We start from the raw sequence: 14,170 nt of genomic DNA on the forward strand, positions 1-14,170 counted from the left end.
GTGTAATTCTCTTTCACTACATGGTATATATATTTACTACGGCCGGACTAAAAGTCTCTCTATTCACTAAGTTGTGAACGTTTTCGTATATTTATCTCTCCTAGACGCCGTATCGCAGTACTCATATACGTTTAAAAGTCTTTTACGGTAAGTTGTTATTTTTACACGCATTCGGTAACTTTAATTATATTTTCTGTTGTATTTATAATTTTGTTATATTTTATTTTATTTTTCAACAGTATAATAGCGTTATAAATTTTTATAAGTTTATCGATATTAATAAATAAAAATTTAGAAATATTTATTGGTAAATTTTTTTTATATCTCTACATCGATTAAAATTTTAAGAATTTGGATGTGAAAATTCTTCGAATAATTGTGGTATTATGTTAATTACGTAATAAATTATCTATGGAATTCTGGAATAATCTAAATATTAAAACTTCAAATCGACATACTTTAAAGTTTTATATTACTAATAATATGCAGTGGAAACATAAATATACAAATCTCAAACTTTCTGACCTACAAAAGTCTACAAGTTTTTTTTCAACCTCGAATGTTATCAAATATCACTGAAAAAAACTACTTGATTTAAGCAAGATAACTTTGAATCAATATATTATTTGCTATTTTCTATATCATCAAAAATGAGTTCAAGTAAGTCTTAAATACGTTTCAGAATGGGTTGAAGTATCGAATTTTTTTTTTTGTATTTTGAATGAAGAAACTTGTCCTTGAACCAAAAATATAAAATTTTTAAAGAAAATCGAAATCGCTCTCTGATAGTTTCACTTTCTGATCAAGAACACGCAGTTCAGTGATTTTAGTAAAATTATCGTGAAGTTGATGTTAAGGCTTTCTGAATCAAAGTTTTATACTGTTTGATGAAAATCTACGGTAGAAATCGGAATGCAAGTTCACATCGAGCTTGTAGTCAACCCTGTTACTATAACTTTATTGAAAGAACTTGCACGTTTAGTCTTGACGTTAAATTGCAAAGGAACTTAGTCAACTCAACTGAAACTTTTGCTTTTTCAACTCTACGCAAAGTTGGTTACCGATTCCGGACGCAGATCGACCACAAGTTTCAGTTAGTATAGCTATCTGGGTTCTTAGTTTAAGAGAATTGTATTTTTCGATTAAGAATTTCATCATATTGATCAAAGGTAATATACTCTTGATCGAAGATGTAGAATTTTAGAAGCTAAGAAAATGCGTTTCAAGACAAGAAATCAGTTCTCTTCAAAATAATTTTCTTGGAACAAAAATATTTCTCTTGAATCAAGTTGTTTTTTTTAGTATATAAATAGTAATAATAATAATAAGTGAACATGAATTTTAAAGTATAAAACATTAATACGCGACCAGAAATTTTTTTGACTAAAATACATTCTAGTTATGCAAACAGTATAATTAGCTGTTTCACTAATTGTCAGCATTCGCTCAGAACAAACATCGGTAACAAAAAATGGATGTTAATATTTGACCCAAAACTCCTTTATTTTATTCAAGTCTTTATACGAATAAATAAAAAATTATTAGAACGAGTTACTAATTGTGTTTACCCTACACAGAGTTTCGAAGGGATGCTTGAGGCACATTACTTGTTGTGCTGAAGTTAACAACTGTATATTTTATTATAATTATGTATTTATAAAAATACCCAACGTGTAAGCCAATAGCAGAGTCGATGTCACACAGTAATAATTTGGAATAAAAATCCTGTATGTAACATTAATGAATTAAAAATCTTAAAGTTACAAATAACTGTTTCAATATTTACTTTATTTTTGTATTTTCGTAAAATATATGGAAAGTTTGAATTAGTGCCATAATGCGAATCAATTAATTAAAAATCATTTTTTTTTTTCAGTTTGGATAAAAAATGTTGACATTCGTCTTTATACAACTGTTGGTTTGTTTGAAATAAATATTTAAACTCACCTAAATTTACGATAGTCTTGTCTATCTCTAGTAGTAAAATTGTGTCACTTCCTATACGGATTTTTCTGTATTATATCATCCACATTTCAGCCTGACACTCGGACGTGTACACTAAATATTGCTCTAGATTGTAGTCATTAATATCTCAATTTTTTTTTGTTTTTATTTATAGAATCAATTTTTGGTTTAAATATAAAGTTTAATCTAAAATTGTTTAACCTCTCATTATTAATTAATAATTGACAATTAACGATTAGGTTGATTAATTTGGTTCCATGATCCCGACTAGAAATTTCAGTGAGGCAGTGATTTGCTGCAAGTAAGGCATGCCGAATTCCAAACTTGCGGTAAGTGAGGCATCCAAACCTGGCCGAAGTTTGGAATGTAACGCAGTTGCGAGGCTCAGCCTAACTTGGCTTCCTGGTTAGGCTGCAGTTTGGAAACCACACTTGCTGGTGATTATCTAAACCTCATTCGGTCCGAATTTGGCTACCTAAGTAGGCAGCATTTCGGAAACCAAATTCGCAAGGAAGAATCCAAATTTAATTCTTTCTTGGATTTTAGCTTTTTTATTATCAGGCGAAAATTAATAATAACAAATGCTTATTTTTTTATCTACTTTTACTATTTTAAGTATAAATATGGAATTTAGGACTAAATTTTTCAAATATTTCGTGAATAAAAAAAAACAAATTATTTTTGCTTTTATTTAATATTATTTTTTATTATTTAATTTTAATTTTTCGGTAATTTTTTTTTTATTTTTTGGAGCGTTTTTTTATGTGAAGAAGTTTTTTTTGATTGGTAGACTTGATAAGTCAAGGGGGAAGGAGATGATGTAGGAGTTAGATACATTAGTCACACATAACAGTTAACTTTACTTCACACTCGCCTTAATAGTAATTATTAATTATTAAAAATCGTACATGTCGAACGAGAGCCCTATACCATACTATACGCGACGCTACGCCGATGATGAGCGACTTCGTGCCTCAAGATACTTATAAGCACGACCAATGTTGGGCTTGTCTAATTTAAAACAAATAAGATTCAAATTGGGGTAGCCTAAGTTCGGAAAGCCAAGTTCGCTCCAAACTGGCAAAACTCAGGTTATCGTTACTTGAAACCAGTTCAGCATTCCCATAATATATCAGACTTAAGGAATCCATGAGACTTTCCTAGTTACGTCCAAGTTTGGCAAGCCAAACTTCAGCAATTATTTATAGTTATCGTTATTACAAATCAGTCCGGCATTTCCATAATATGCCGACCTCGGCAATGCCACACAGTTTCAAGATCACAACAAAATTTGGAATATTTTCGGCATGTCAATTTTCGTTCTGCCTACCTTGGTTTTTATGAGGTGCAACTTAGGCAAACCAAACTTGTCCCTCACTAATTCTTCGGCATTTCTCACTACAATTTCTAGTCGGGAGTTTAACATACTATTAGTAAGCCTGACTTGCATGAAGTCACGGTTACCGAAGATTTACCGAAGTTTGGTTAGCCAAACTTGGGTGAAGCTTGGAAAACCTACGGCAGAACGAAGTTTAACAAACTATTGGTATGCCTGACTTGCATGAAATCACGGTTATCGAAGATTTGCCGAAGTTTGGTTTGCCAAACTTGGTCATAGCTTGGAAAACCAGCGGCAGTCCAAAGTTTGCCATACTATTGGTATGCCTAACTTGCATGAAATCACAGTTACCGAAGATTTGCCGAAGTTTGGTTTGCCAAACTTGGTCATAGCTTGGAAAATCAACGGCAGTCCAAAGTTTGACATACTATTGGTAGGCCTGACTTGCATGAAATCACAGTTACCAAAGATTTGCCGAAGTTCGGTTTGCCGAATTTGGGCGTAGCTCGGAAAAACTACGGCAGTGCCGAACTTTGGCTTACCTATAGTGCAATTAATAAGGCGTGAATTAGGCTTGCCAAAGTTCGGAAAGCCAAACTTGCCCCGAATTGATTGTTCGGCAATACCTCACGAAATTTCTAGCCGGGATATCGTTTATATTAGTTAAAAATAAATCTTCATAATTATTACATGATCGTAAGAACCGAATTAATTCTATATAACTTTATAATTCTATGGATCCATAAATTTTTTGGATTTAAAAATATAGATTTAGTTAATGTCCAATGATAAATAGTTTTTTTTTTTCGAGTCTTAAGCTTTAAAAAGGAAGAATATTTATTTTTTCCTGATAAAAGTATCCTAAAGACTGGATTAAAAAAAAAAGAATTTCGTCTAAGTGAACTTAAGACCTATAAATTATTAAAATAAAGACCTATAAAATATTCGTGAACTTTTTTTTGGACACTTAATTTTTAACTTCCCGCTAAGAAAATTGAAAATTTTCAAAAATCGGGAAGTTATTGTTTTCACCCCGTTTTTCGAAAATCGAGTTTTCATCAGATCTCGACGTTTTGAGGTCCTAGGAAGCTTCCCTGACTATTCCCGCGATGGTGTGTGTGGTTGTGTGTGTGTGTGTGTGTGTGTGTGTGTGTGTGTGTGTGTGTATGTATGTATGTATGTATGTATGTATGTATGTATGTATGTATGTATGTATGTATGTATGTATGTAAACCTCTCATAACTTTTGAACGACTTGACCGATATGATCGCGGTTGGCGCCATTCGAAAGGATTCGACTAAACTTAGATTTTGAATACATGTTGGACCGATTCGGACCGATAGATTTTGAGAAATCTTAATAAAACTGCGAAAAAACATTTTTTCAAATGTGGTTTTTTTTTAATAACTTTCAAACGGCTTGACCGATCAAATCCAAAAATTAATCAGCTCTTAACATCGAAAAACCACATCAATCGCCACCAAGCCGGTCAAAATCGGTTGATTCGTTCGTGAGTTATCGTTGACGAAACAAATCGAAAAGTGTTTTTTTCGAATTACACCAAAATTTCCAGTCTGATCAATTCGTGTTTAAAAATATATTAAAGAATTTGAAAAACTGCGTCGAATGCTGCTAACCACGTGAAAATCGGTCCATTCATTCAAAAGTTATTGCGGTTTGAAAATTCAAAAAATAGTGTTTTATTAAACTTCTATCAGACTTTTGAGCTCGGAGAGCTCAACACTACACGAAAATTATATTTTTGAGCTCGAAGTGCTCAAAAACCTAATAAATACAATTATGAGCATGCTCAAAGTAAGTGCACTTACTTACGAAAGTAGCGGGAAGTTGCAGGGATGGCCTTCAGGATCAACCATTTTCCTAATTTTTTTTTTTTCAGTGTATTAATAATTGTAAAAAGAAATATTTTCAAGCGCATTACTTTTGAACCGAAGGTGAAAGAAAAAAGTTTACAGAAATTTGAGAAAAATATGGATTTATCTTAAAACACTAATAAGCGTATTACATAAAATAAGAGGAAAAGTTCACGGTTTGAGTATATTGTATGTTTTTTATTATGTTAGATAAATAAAGCACAAAATTTCGTGCGTTGAGACATGCAGTGTTCAAGTATGAAAACCTGATTAAGTATTAAATAGATATATGTAAGTATCCAACATATCATCCTACTGCAGATGAAAAAAATAAAACTAATAAAACTTTTAAATCAACTTGTACCATTATAAGAAAAATTATTCGACGTTAACGTTGGATTTTGTTTGTAAAAAAGTACGAATTTAAATATACAATTATATGGAGAGTAAGGAGTTGAATAAAGTGACAAGCTGAAATGTAGATAAAGATCACACGGCACAACGTTTGGTAGTAAAGGTTTGATCTGGTTGCTGATAGCATATCCGGTAGCGAACACGGTAGAAAACGTTAAACAAATAACAAACAAGTTGTGAGAGTTTGTTAGGATTTGATGTTTTGAGTTGTAGCTGGGATAAAAAGTGATCGATCGTTAGCGATCCAATCTTCAATTATGCCGACTAGATGAGATGAGTTTAAGTTACGTTATATGTAAAGGGAAAGTTCACTTGTGGAAAGGATCGATGAGAGTTTGGACGCCCTTGTTGGGCGTGCAATCTAATTAAATTCGGGGAGGTAAACTTCGGGTCAACGACGTCTCTTCGACCAACTCTGAGGTCGCTCAAACTTTGCTTAGTTGTATCGAAATCAACTTACTTGAGGCTCATTTCGTAAAAGTTTATGATGATGTTCGCTGCTGTCCAGAGAACGTTTGTGTACATCTTTGTGTGTAAGCAGATAGAAGTTTTTTAGGGCACCAATCTGTAACATCAAACAAAATGTCTATTAAATTATTATTTATAATAATCGTATATCTTATTTCTCAAAGGTATTTTGTTGCATTACGGCTCGATTTTTTTTTAATTATTTACCAAACTTGAAAATTCAAATATCATGTTAAAGCCTATGTTACTCGCTATTGAAGAAAACCATTTTATTGTCAAGAAAATTAATTTAAAAAAAACTTTTTATTCGGCGCAACGAGTGAAACGAGTGTGTCAACACACAAGTATCGAATGTCTTATTCACTAAGTTTCTACGTAAATAAACGTAATCGTATTTCGCACAATATCATGTTAAAAGAACGCATAATCATATTATAATATGGAAAAGGATAAAAATAATATTTATTGATAAAAGATAGTTATTTTTCAATAGTAAACATGAATGTCAGTCTTATTTCAAAATGATAATATGAAGATTCGTTATTTGATTACGATATCATCCGAAATATTCATACAGGTCAGTCAGTCATTTTTTATCAATTTTGTCTATTTTTTACGTTTTGATTGAAATTAAATCGGTAATTAAAAATTATTAACGATGACTCAGCAAAATTACAGTTTTTACTCGTTATTACTTTTTATTAGAATATATTTTATGATTTAATAGAATTTACTGAGATAATTTTAATTACATGATAATATACGACGGAAGCTTTTAACTTTCGAAAACAAAGTTAAAGAGACAGAGAGCAGTTCTTTCCATTCAAAGAGCACCAGAGTAATGCAGATTTCTTAATTATTTTTTTTTATCTTCCGGAATGTTGTTATATATCTAGTTAGTACATTTTATTTATTACTATAACTCAATATTACTTGGAAATAAATACTTTCAAATTTGTGAACAATGTCTGCCTTCAACTTTGTTGATGTAAGTTTAAAACTTTTATAAAAAGTAATTACTGTAGAAAAAACGAAAACTAAAAGTCACAATTAGTAGACTGTATACCAAGGGAAAAAGTAGGACATTCCAACTCGCGTGCAAAATTACTTCCGGAGTAAAATACAAGGATGCCAAACATCCGAATAGGGGTAATCTTTTTTAGTATGTACAATAATTTTCACCGTATCTGCAAACGAAATTTTGAATTTTTGCCATTGCTTGCGAGAACCTACTGTACCTGTCTAGTTACATATTTTTTTTTTTTTGATTTGAGTCAAGTGCCAATTTTTTCCTACAAGGGTCGAGGATAGCACCTTCAACATTTTTTTACAGATATAATTTAACAATCTCAATTATTGATTTAAGGTAATACGGCCTAGCTAAAGGATTTTTGTGAAAAATAGAAAATATCCAATTTAATTAATTAGATTTAATGTTAATTAACATTATTCAAGTACATTTTTATATAATAAAAACAGAAAATAGTAACTTTTGCCATGAACAAAAATGAAATGAAATGTTTTTTTTTATGTTACAATATTGTAATGACGCTTTATTTTAATAGTATGATCGAATAATAAAGCTAACTTTAAATATGATTAAATAGTTTAATTGTAGTTTAAATATCTTTGTTTTTTGTTTAAAATTAACATGATTATTGATCTCAAATATCATATATATTGAGTTTAGTTTGATTACTTCGATTTCATCTAACCTAAAGCTTAAAGTATATCTTTTACTTTAGAGTACTGGAATAAAAAAAAAGTTTTTTTTTCCTCAAGAATACAAAATATTATTGAACATGTATCTTTACAGTAAGAGTACATATTTTTACTGTAAGAAAACTGATATAATCCTCACAGCAATACCAAGTTTAATTTAATCCTGAAACTAATACCCCATGCTATTGTAGCATAGCAAAAGTAATGGTGGCACCATTAATTTCCTTATTCTTACCTTGTGTTGATAACAATCACGTTGTTTATTTGCAAATTATTAAACATTAAAATAATATGTCTTTACACGGCTGCTAAAGTATGGGTTGACATTTATCAATTAATATCTGTAATTCTTGATAGGTCGTTAATTAAAAAAGAAATTAGACCGTAATTGTAGGACTATATCATTAAAGTGAGATTAAGTTTACTTTATTTTAATTTTGGAATTTTGCTTGTAGTGAAGCCAAGTTTTGCTCCAATCAAAATACGTATGACTGTGGAGATTAAACTTTAGTATTTTTCCCTTAAGAATATCAGTTTCATAACTGCATAATAAGAATAATTATAATAAGCAGTTTCTTTTAAGAATAATAAATAGTATTATTATCATACAATATGTAAGATAATATATGTATTATACAGTTTTAAAATAGTATAATCATTATTATAGTTATAACTATACTTTCAAAATTGAACAATTAAACACAAAATTAGTACAATCAAATTTATTTTTTTTTTTTTAAGGCAGATTGAAAAGGAAATCGTCTTTTTTTTCTATGATCATAATCTTTCAACATAAGGATTATTTAGGAGGATGTGACTATAAATTTATGTGTAAGTCAAGGTTAACGCTGAAGTAATATTTTATTAAATTTTTTACTATCCGTAGAAAGTAAAAAAAATAAGTTATTACCTCTTTAAGAATCTCAAAATAATACAATTTTTATGAAGGATAATAATTGTCAAACTTAATAAATAGACAAATTTTTAAATTAAAAAAATATTAATTTTACTTAATCTAATTAATAAAAATGAATATCTGTAACATTTTTTATGGGCGAATGACATTAATACAAATTTTTTTAAATATTTATTTTTTGTACAGCAAATGGAAAAGGAATATAAATAAAAAAAAAATTCTCATAGCTTTTTTTCCCATTAAAAATAACAGCATTATATTTTTATAAATCCAACATATTTCTTAAAAAATTACTGATGTAAATTTTATAACTGTGTTCATATATTTTTTTTAGCTTTTTAAATCCGCTTTCTGACACTCATTATCCGCTTATATTACTTTTCCTGATTTTTTTATTTCAACATTTCTTCATTCTTTAAAAATTGAAACCGATTTATGTTAGACTATAAATTTATTATATACATATATGGTAAGATATGAGTAAAGAATTGTCTCTGAGTATTTTATCGATTATTGAAACATATATTCGCGAATAATGAGAAACGACACATTGTAAAGTTGTATTTTGTCTCTATTTTTCTCGCATATCGTTGAAAAATGCTTTATTCTCATAGTATAAGATATGATACGATATGGAGTCTTCCAGGTAAGATAATATACAATAAGAATTCATCAGGAAGGAGATAAGATATACTTCCATGCATACCTAAGAATCTTGTGAAAACGAATTCTGTAGGTTATTTACGAAAAATTCAAACTATTCAATCTAATATTTTATTTTTCATTCTTTTCGTGCATGAATAGTAAATTATATCAATGAACAAGTATGTAACATGAATATTATTATAATTTCATCTGTTTAAAATATTTTGTATATAGAAATAATAAAAATATTTGCTCCATTCTGAGGAGATAAAATCATAAAATTCACTATTAAAAGAAATATAACTTTTTTTGAATGCAGATGTTCTTGTAATAATAAGAAATTATTTTATAGTAAAATTGTTATCTGGAGATACGGTATAGTGTTTTGTACTGTGTTTATTCGAGCATACGTAATATGTGTCTAAACGCGTTTTCGAGAGTCACCCGGATCTCTCTATTCTTCCACAATAAACCCACCGAATTTTATCCATAAAAATCTTTTATAAATTATTTTGAAATACATTAATTTAGATTTTTTTCCCAATAAATATCATTGCAAATAATAACGAGTCAGTTTAATCTCAAAAGTTTTTTCATTATTCGAACAAATAAATTAATCAAAAACTTTAATTAAACATTTCTAGTATAAAAATACCTTCTTTTGATAAAATTTTATATTGAATCAATTTGCATTTAACAACTGAAAATTAGGTACTATCAAAATTTTTCTGAGCATTTTTCAATCTTGATGATTTTTCGTAAATTACAAAAAATTGGGATTTGAAATTTAAACTAATTAATGCTAAAAGTTTTTAAATATATTGTTTTTCTTAAAAAAAAAAATTTAATTATCTCGAAGTTAAATGTATTTTGTTTAAAACTTCGTGGCATTACTGGTGCATAGATACGAAGTATTCCGTATTTTCCATATCTTTATTGTATTGATAACTTTTTTTTTAATCCTCTGCAATAATTAAAACAAAATTACTGCAAATAAGAGAGAAGAAATATTTGTATGAGAAAATAACTTTATATTTTTTTTATTGTCTTTTATTATCACACAATTTATAAATGTCGGCTTATCCATAGGCGACCACTCCTGTTGTTATAGCTAAAAATTGTGAAATAAATCTAAAAGAAATCCTTAAAGTGGGTGGATAGGACGCACGAGTTTGTGAATTTATGACTGTACAAAAAGAAAAAGTTACCAAAAAAAAAAAAAAATATATATATTCTTGACAAATAGATACAGTAAAAGATGTGTCTACTATTTTCACAATTAATCGTCTTACAAATCACATATAATACAGACTAAACAGAGTTTTTACTGAAACTAAGTATTTTTAACATCAACTTTTAGAAAAGCATCTCACAAAATTTGTGTAGGTTCTGTGAGGAATTTTTTTTTTCATAATAGATCGCCAATAAAAAGATGGCTTCGAGTTTGATAATATATTTTACTTAGTGTAATCAACTGTGCATATTAATTTTAATATTATTTTACATAAAATAATTCTTGCCATTCTTCAAATCAAAAAAGCTATTCAGCTATGATTAGATGCTGTATAATTTATTTATAATTATGATATGTACAATGGCCTCAGCCATTAAATTTTATAACTACTACTTAAAGCTAAAGAGGTAGCGTTAAAATAAGTGCTCTAATGAAATAACGGCGTCGATATAATATTCTTTTACGACTTTTACCTATTGTTAATGGTTTTGTAATGTTTTCTAGTTAATATGTGGCATATATCGTTAAAATAACTTTTTTTTTGTCATATCAACCGTGAAAGTTGGATTTTCGAGCAACACGCATAGGGCGCAAAGTATACGGGTTCTGGCAATCTATAGTTTAGTTAACTTACATCGCACTAGTATTGAAAAGTACACAGAAAAAAAATGTTCTTGAATCAAGTATATAATTTTGAAGAACTTAATCTTTTTGATTTGAAAAGAAAAATTCTTGAACTAATAAATTTTTTCTTGATTTAAGGAAATTTTACTTGATTCAAGAATTTTTCGTCTTGATTCAAGACATTTACCCTCTTCAAAATTATTTTCTTGGTTCAAGAATTTTTCTCTCGAATCAAGTTAATTTTTTTTTTCAGTGTAAGTTCTTTCTCTCTCTCTATCTGTCTCTGAATTCCTACACAACTACTGAAATACGCTATAGATGAGTCGAATTATCTTTTAACCCTTCGTTGGTCGCACTATAAGCGAATCGTCAGAAAAATTTGAGTTCACTTATTATTAAGGCTCCACACTATTGTCGACAGTTCTCATACACGGAGAAAAAAATTTTGCTATAGGAACTCTATAGTAGTTAGTTAGTTGTAAAAAGTTCCAGTAGGTTAACGTTTTCTTATGGTAACAATACCGTTTGGCTCCTGCAACTCTACATCGTTGAGCTCTGAGAGCTAAACGTTATTTACCTCTCACAACTCTACAGGATCGTTCTGAGACTATAACAAATTTTTGGCAGTCTGATTAATAATTTTTTTTACGATTTAGCAATGATAATTTAATAAATAAATGCGACAGAACGAATTTATATTGCCAACCATAATTGTATATGACAAATAAGAATAGTATTATAATAGAAATAAAATAATAATAGAACTTATATTACAAATAAAAATTATTTGTAAAATAAAAATATGGTCGTCACAAAATTATCTTATTTTTTTGATTATATTAATAAATATTGGACATAAAATCACTACCGTATATGCACAAGAAAAGATAAATAAACGAAAACAAATTTTATTTTGTGTTAAATGGGGTCTTTTGATTGTATTCCGATAATTTATTACTTATCACAATATATCCAACTAATAAATTTAATTAACAGTCACTGCAAATGAACTTTGAAAAACCATAAATACAAAACTGTTCTAACGAAATTCAATTTGACAAAAAAAAAACCTATTTCCTTAAATAAATAAACTGGAAACTTAATTGTCCTCATATATTTTTAATAATATGGATGAGTAAAAAAATAAATCTGTTTGTCATTTTAGAAGGTTATCAAATATGTCAGCGCACTCCATTACTGCGCAACGTAGGGCGCTCCCAACTATACCGTTTGGCTCTGAGAACAATCTCGTAGAGCTCTGAGAGCTCAACAACATTTAGTTATCAGAACTAAATAACATTATGTTACTGTAACTCTACAACGAATAGTAAACTGTCTATAGTTGTGGTAACTCTATAGTTAGGTTACCAGAACGAAATTTTTCTTTTCCGTGTAAATTGGAATGAAAACGACAAAAAACACAAAGAAATCTACTTCTATTTGAGTTGATTTCTGATTTCGATTTTCTAAAATTTATATATAGTCAGACAAAAAAGTTTTCAAATTATTGACATAAAAACATCTCGAATATATTTGAAAGCTCGATAAAAAATCTTGCGAAAAAAATAGTTACTGTCAAATTTAGTTATTTAGGTAAACAAAGTGAAATAAACAACTCTCGAAAGAGAAGGATATGAAATAACGACGCATGAAACAAAACGAGGGTGAAGTTTTTTTACCCAATTTTTTTTCCACCCTCAGACCCTCGTGAAATAAAATTTTTTCATTCTCGTGGAGTTTACTATGGGCGTTAACGGATCAGAAATAATTGAAATTATTTCTGTTTTTACCAATTCATGCATTTGAAGCTATTTAATAAACGAGATATCACAAAGTGTTTCATATGATTCATTTTTGTTTTCTAGTTTCATTAAATGTACATTTATGTATTTATTTTTAAATTTCGTAAAGAAGTATAAAAATTTTGTTAGTATACCAACTATTAATCGATATAGTCATAACATAACATAATAAATGATGCTTTGAGGCATAATAATTTTCTATGGATCAATGATAAATGCGATAAAATTATAAAAAAAACTCTGTGAAAGTTTCTAAACAAATTGACATTTGTTAATTAGAAATTAAATAATAATATTTTTATGAAATTCAAACATGTATTAGTTATTATTATTTATTTACTAACCATTATCGAATACTTAAATAATTTTTTTCCATAAAAATCACTAATAAACAGCTATTTTATGGTCAATAATTTTTCAATGAGTAATTTCGCGACCCATTTACGTTCCCTAATTTATGTTAGGATAATTATACGCAGCATATGAAATTTTTAATATTTAAATGTCTAAAGTGATAATTTGCATTTAGATTACTAATATGAGTGATACGTAATATCTTTGTGGACATTAAATACCAATAAATTTTATTAAATCTCGTCAAAGGAAATCCCATTTATGATTCCGCTCGAGATGGAGTTTTTTCATAAACAATGAGTTGGAGATCAAAGCAAAGTATTTATATGATTTTTTTTGTAACAGATGAGAAATAGTACCGAGTGTGCATTATTTTGATAACGATACATGAGGGATTTAATAATATTAAAATACGAAAGAATTAAGTTAATATAAATAGAAAAAATTCATTTTATGGGAAAAAGTTAAATAATTCTCATGACTTTGACAATATTTTCTTGTCAATAAATTATGATTGCCGTGTATTTTTGATGTTTTTCTTTTGATTACACATTAAGAACATTTTTAAAATTTAAAGATTTAAATAAAAACCGATGGTAAAAAAAGGAAAGCAAATAATTCTAACTTCAATCCTCAGGCAAAAAATCGACAGTTTCTGCCCTCGGGATGAAACCAATCGCTTCGGTTTTAAATTGTCTCGTTTCAACTGGCTCAACAGACGTTGAAACTCCAATTTCACTGCAAATGATACAAAAATAAATTTCTTATAAAAGATTAAACGTTTTATTTTAAAAAAGTTTTGAAGTAATTAG

The 14,170-nt window shown here is 28.6% G+C and overlaps 1 protein-coding gene across 2 annotated transcripts in view; it reads right to left on the reverse strand.

Annotated features, from left to right (window-relative positions):
* LOC123258558 (furin-like protease 2) overlaps positions 1–14,170 on the reverse strand; it is a 344,896-nt gene that overhangs the window by 30,064 nt on the left and 300,662 nt on the right. For both annotated transcript variants that reach the window (XM_044718641.1, XM_044718642.1), the window contains exon 3: positions 6,054–6,158. In XM_044718641.1, the coding sequence (XP_044574576.1) occupies positions 6,054–6,158 (105 nt within the window). The remainder of the gene's footprint in view (positions 1–6,053; positions 6,159–14,170) is intronic.

The sequence above is a fragment of the Cotesia glomerata genome, linkage group LG2, assembly GCF_020080835.1.
Source record: "Cotesia glomerata isolate CgM1 linkage group LG2, MPM_Cglom_v2.3, whole genome shotgun sequence".
Lineage (NCBI taxonomy): Eukaryota > Metazoa > Arthropoda > Insecta > Hymenoptera > Braconidae > Cotesia > Cotesia glomerata.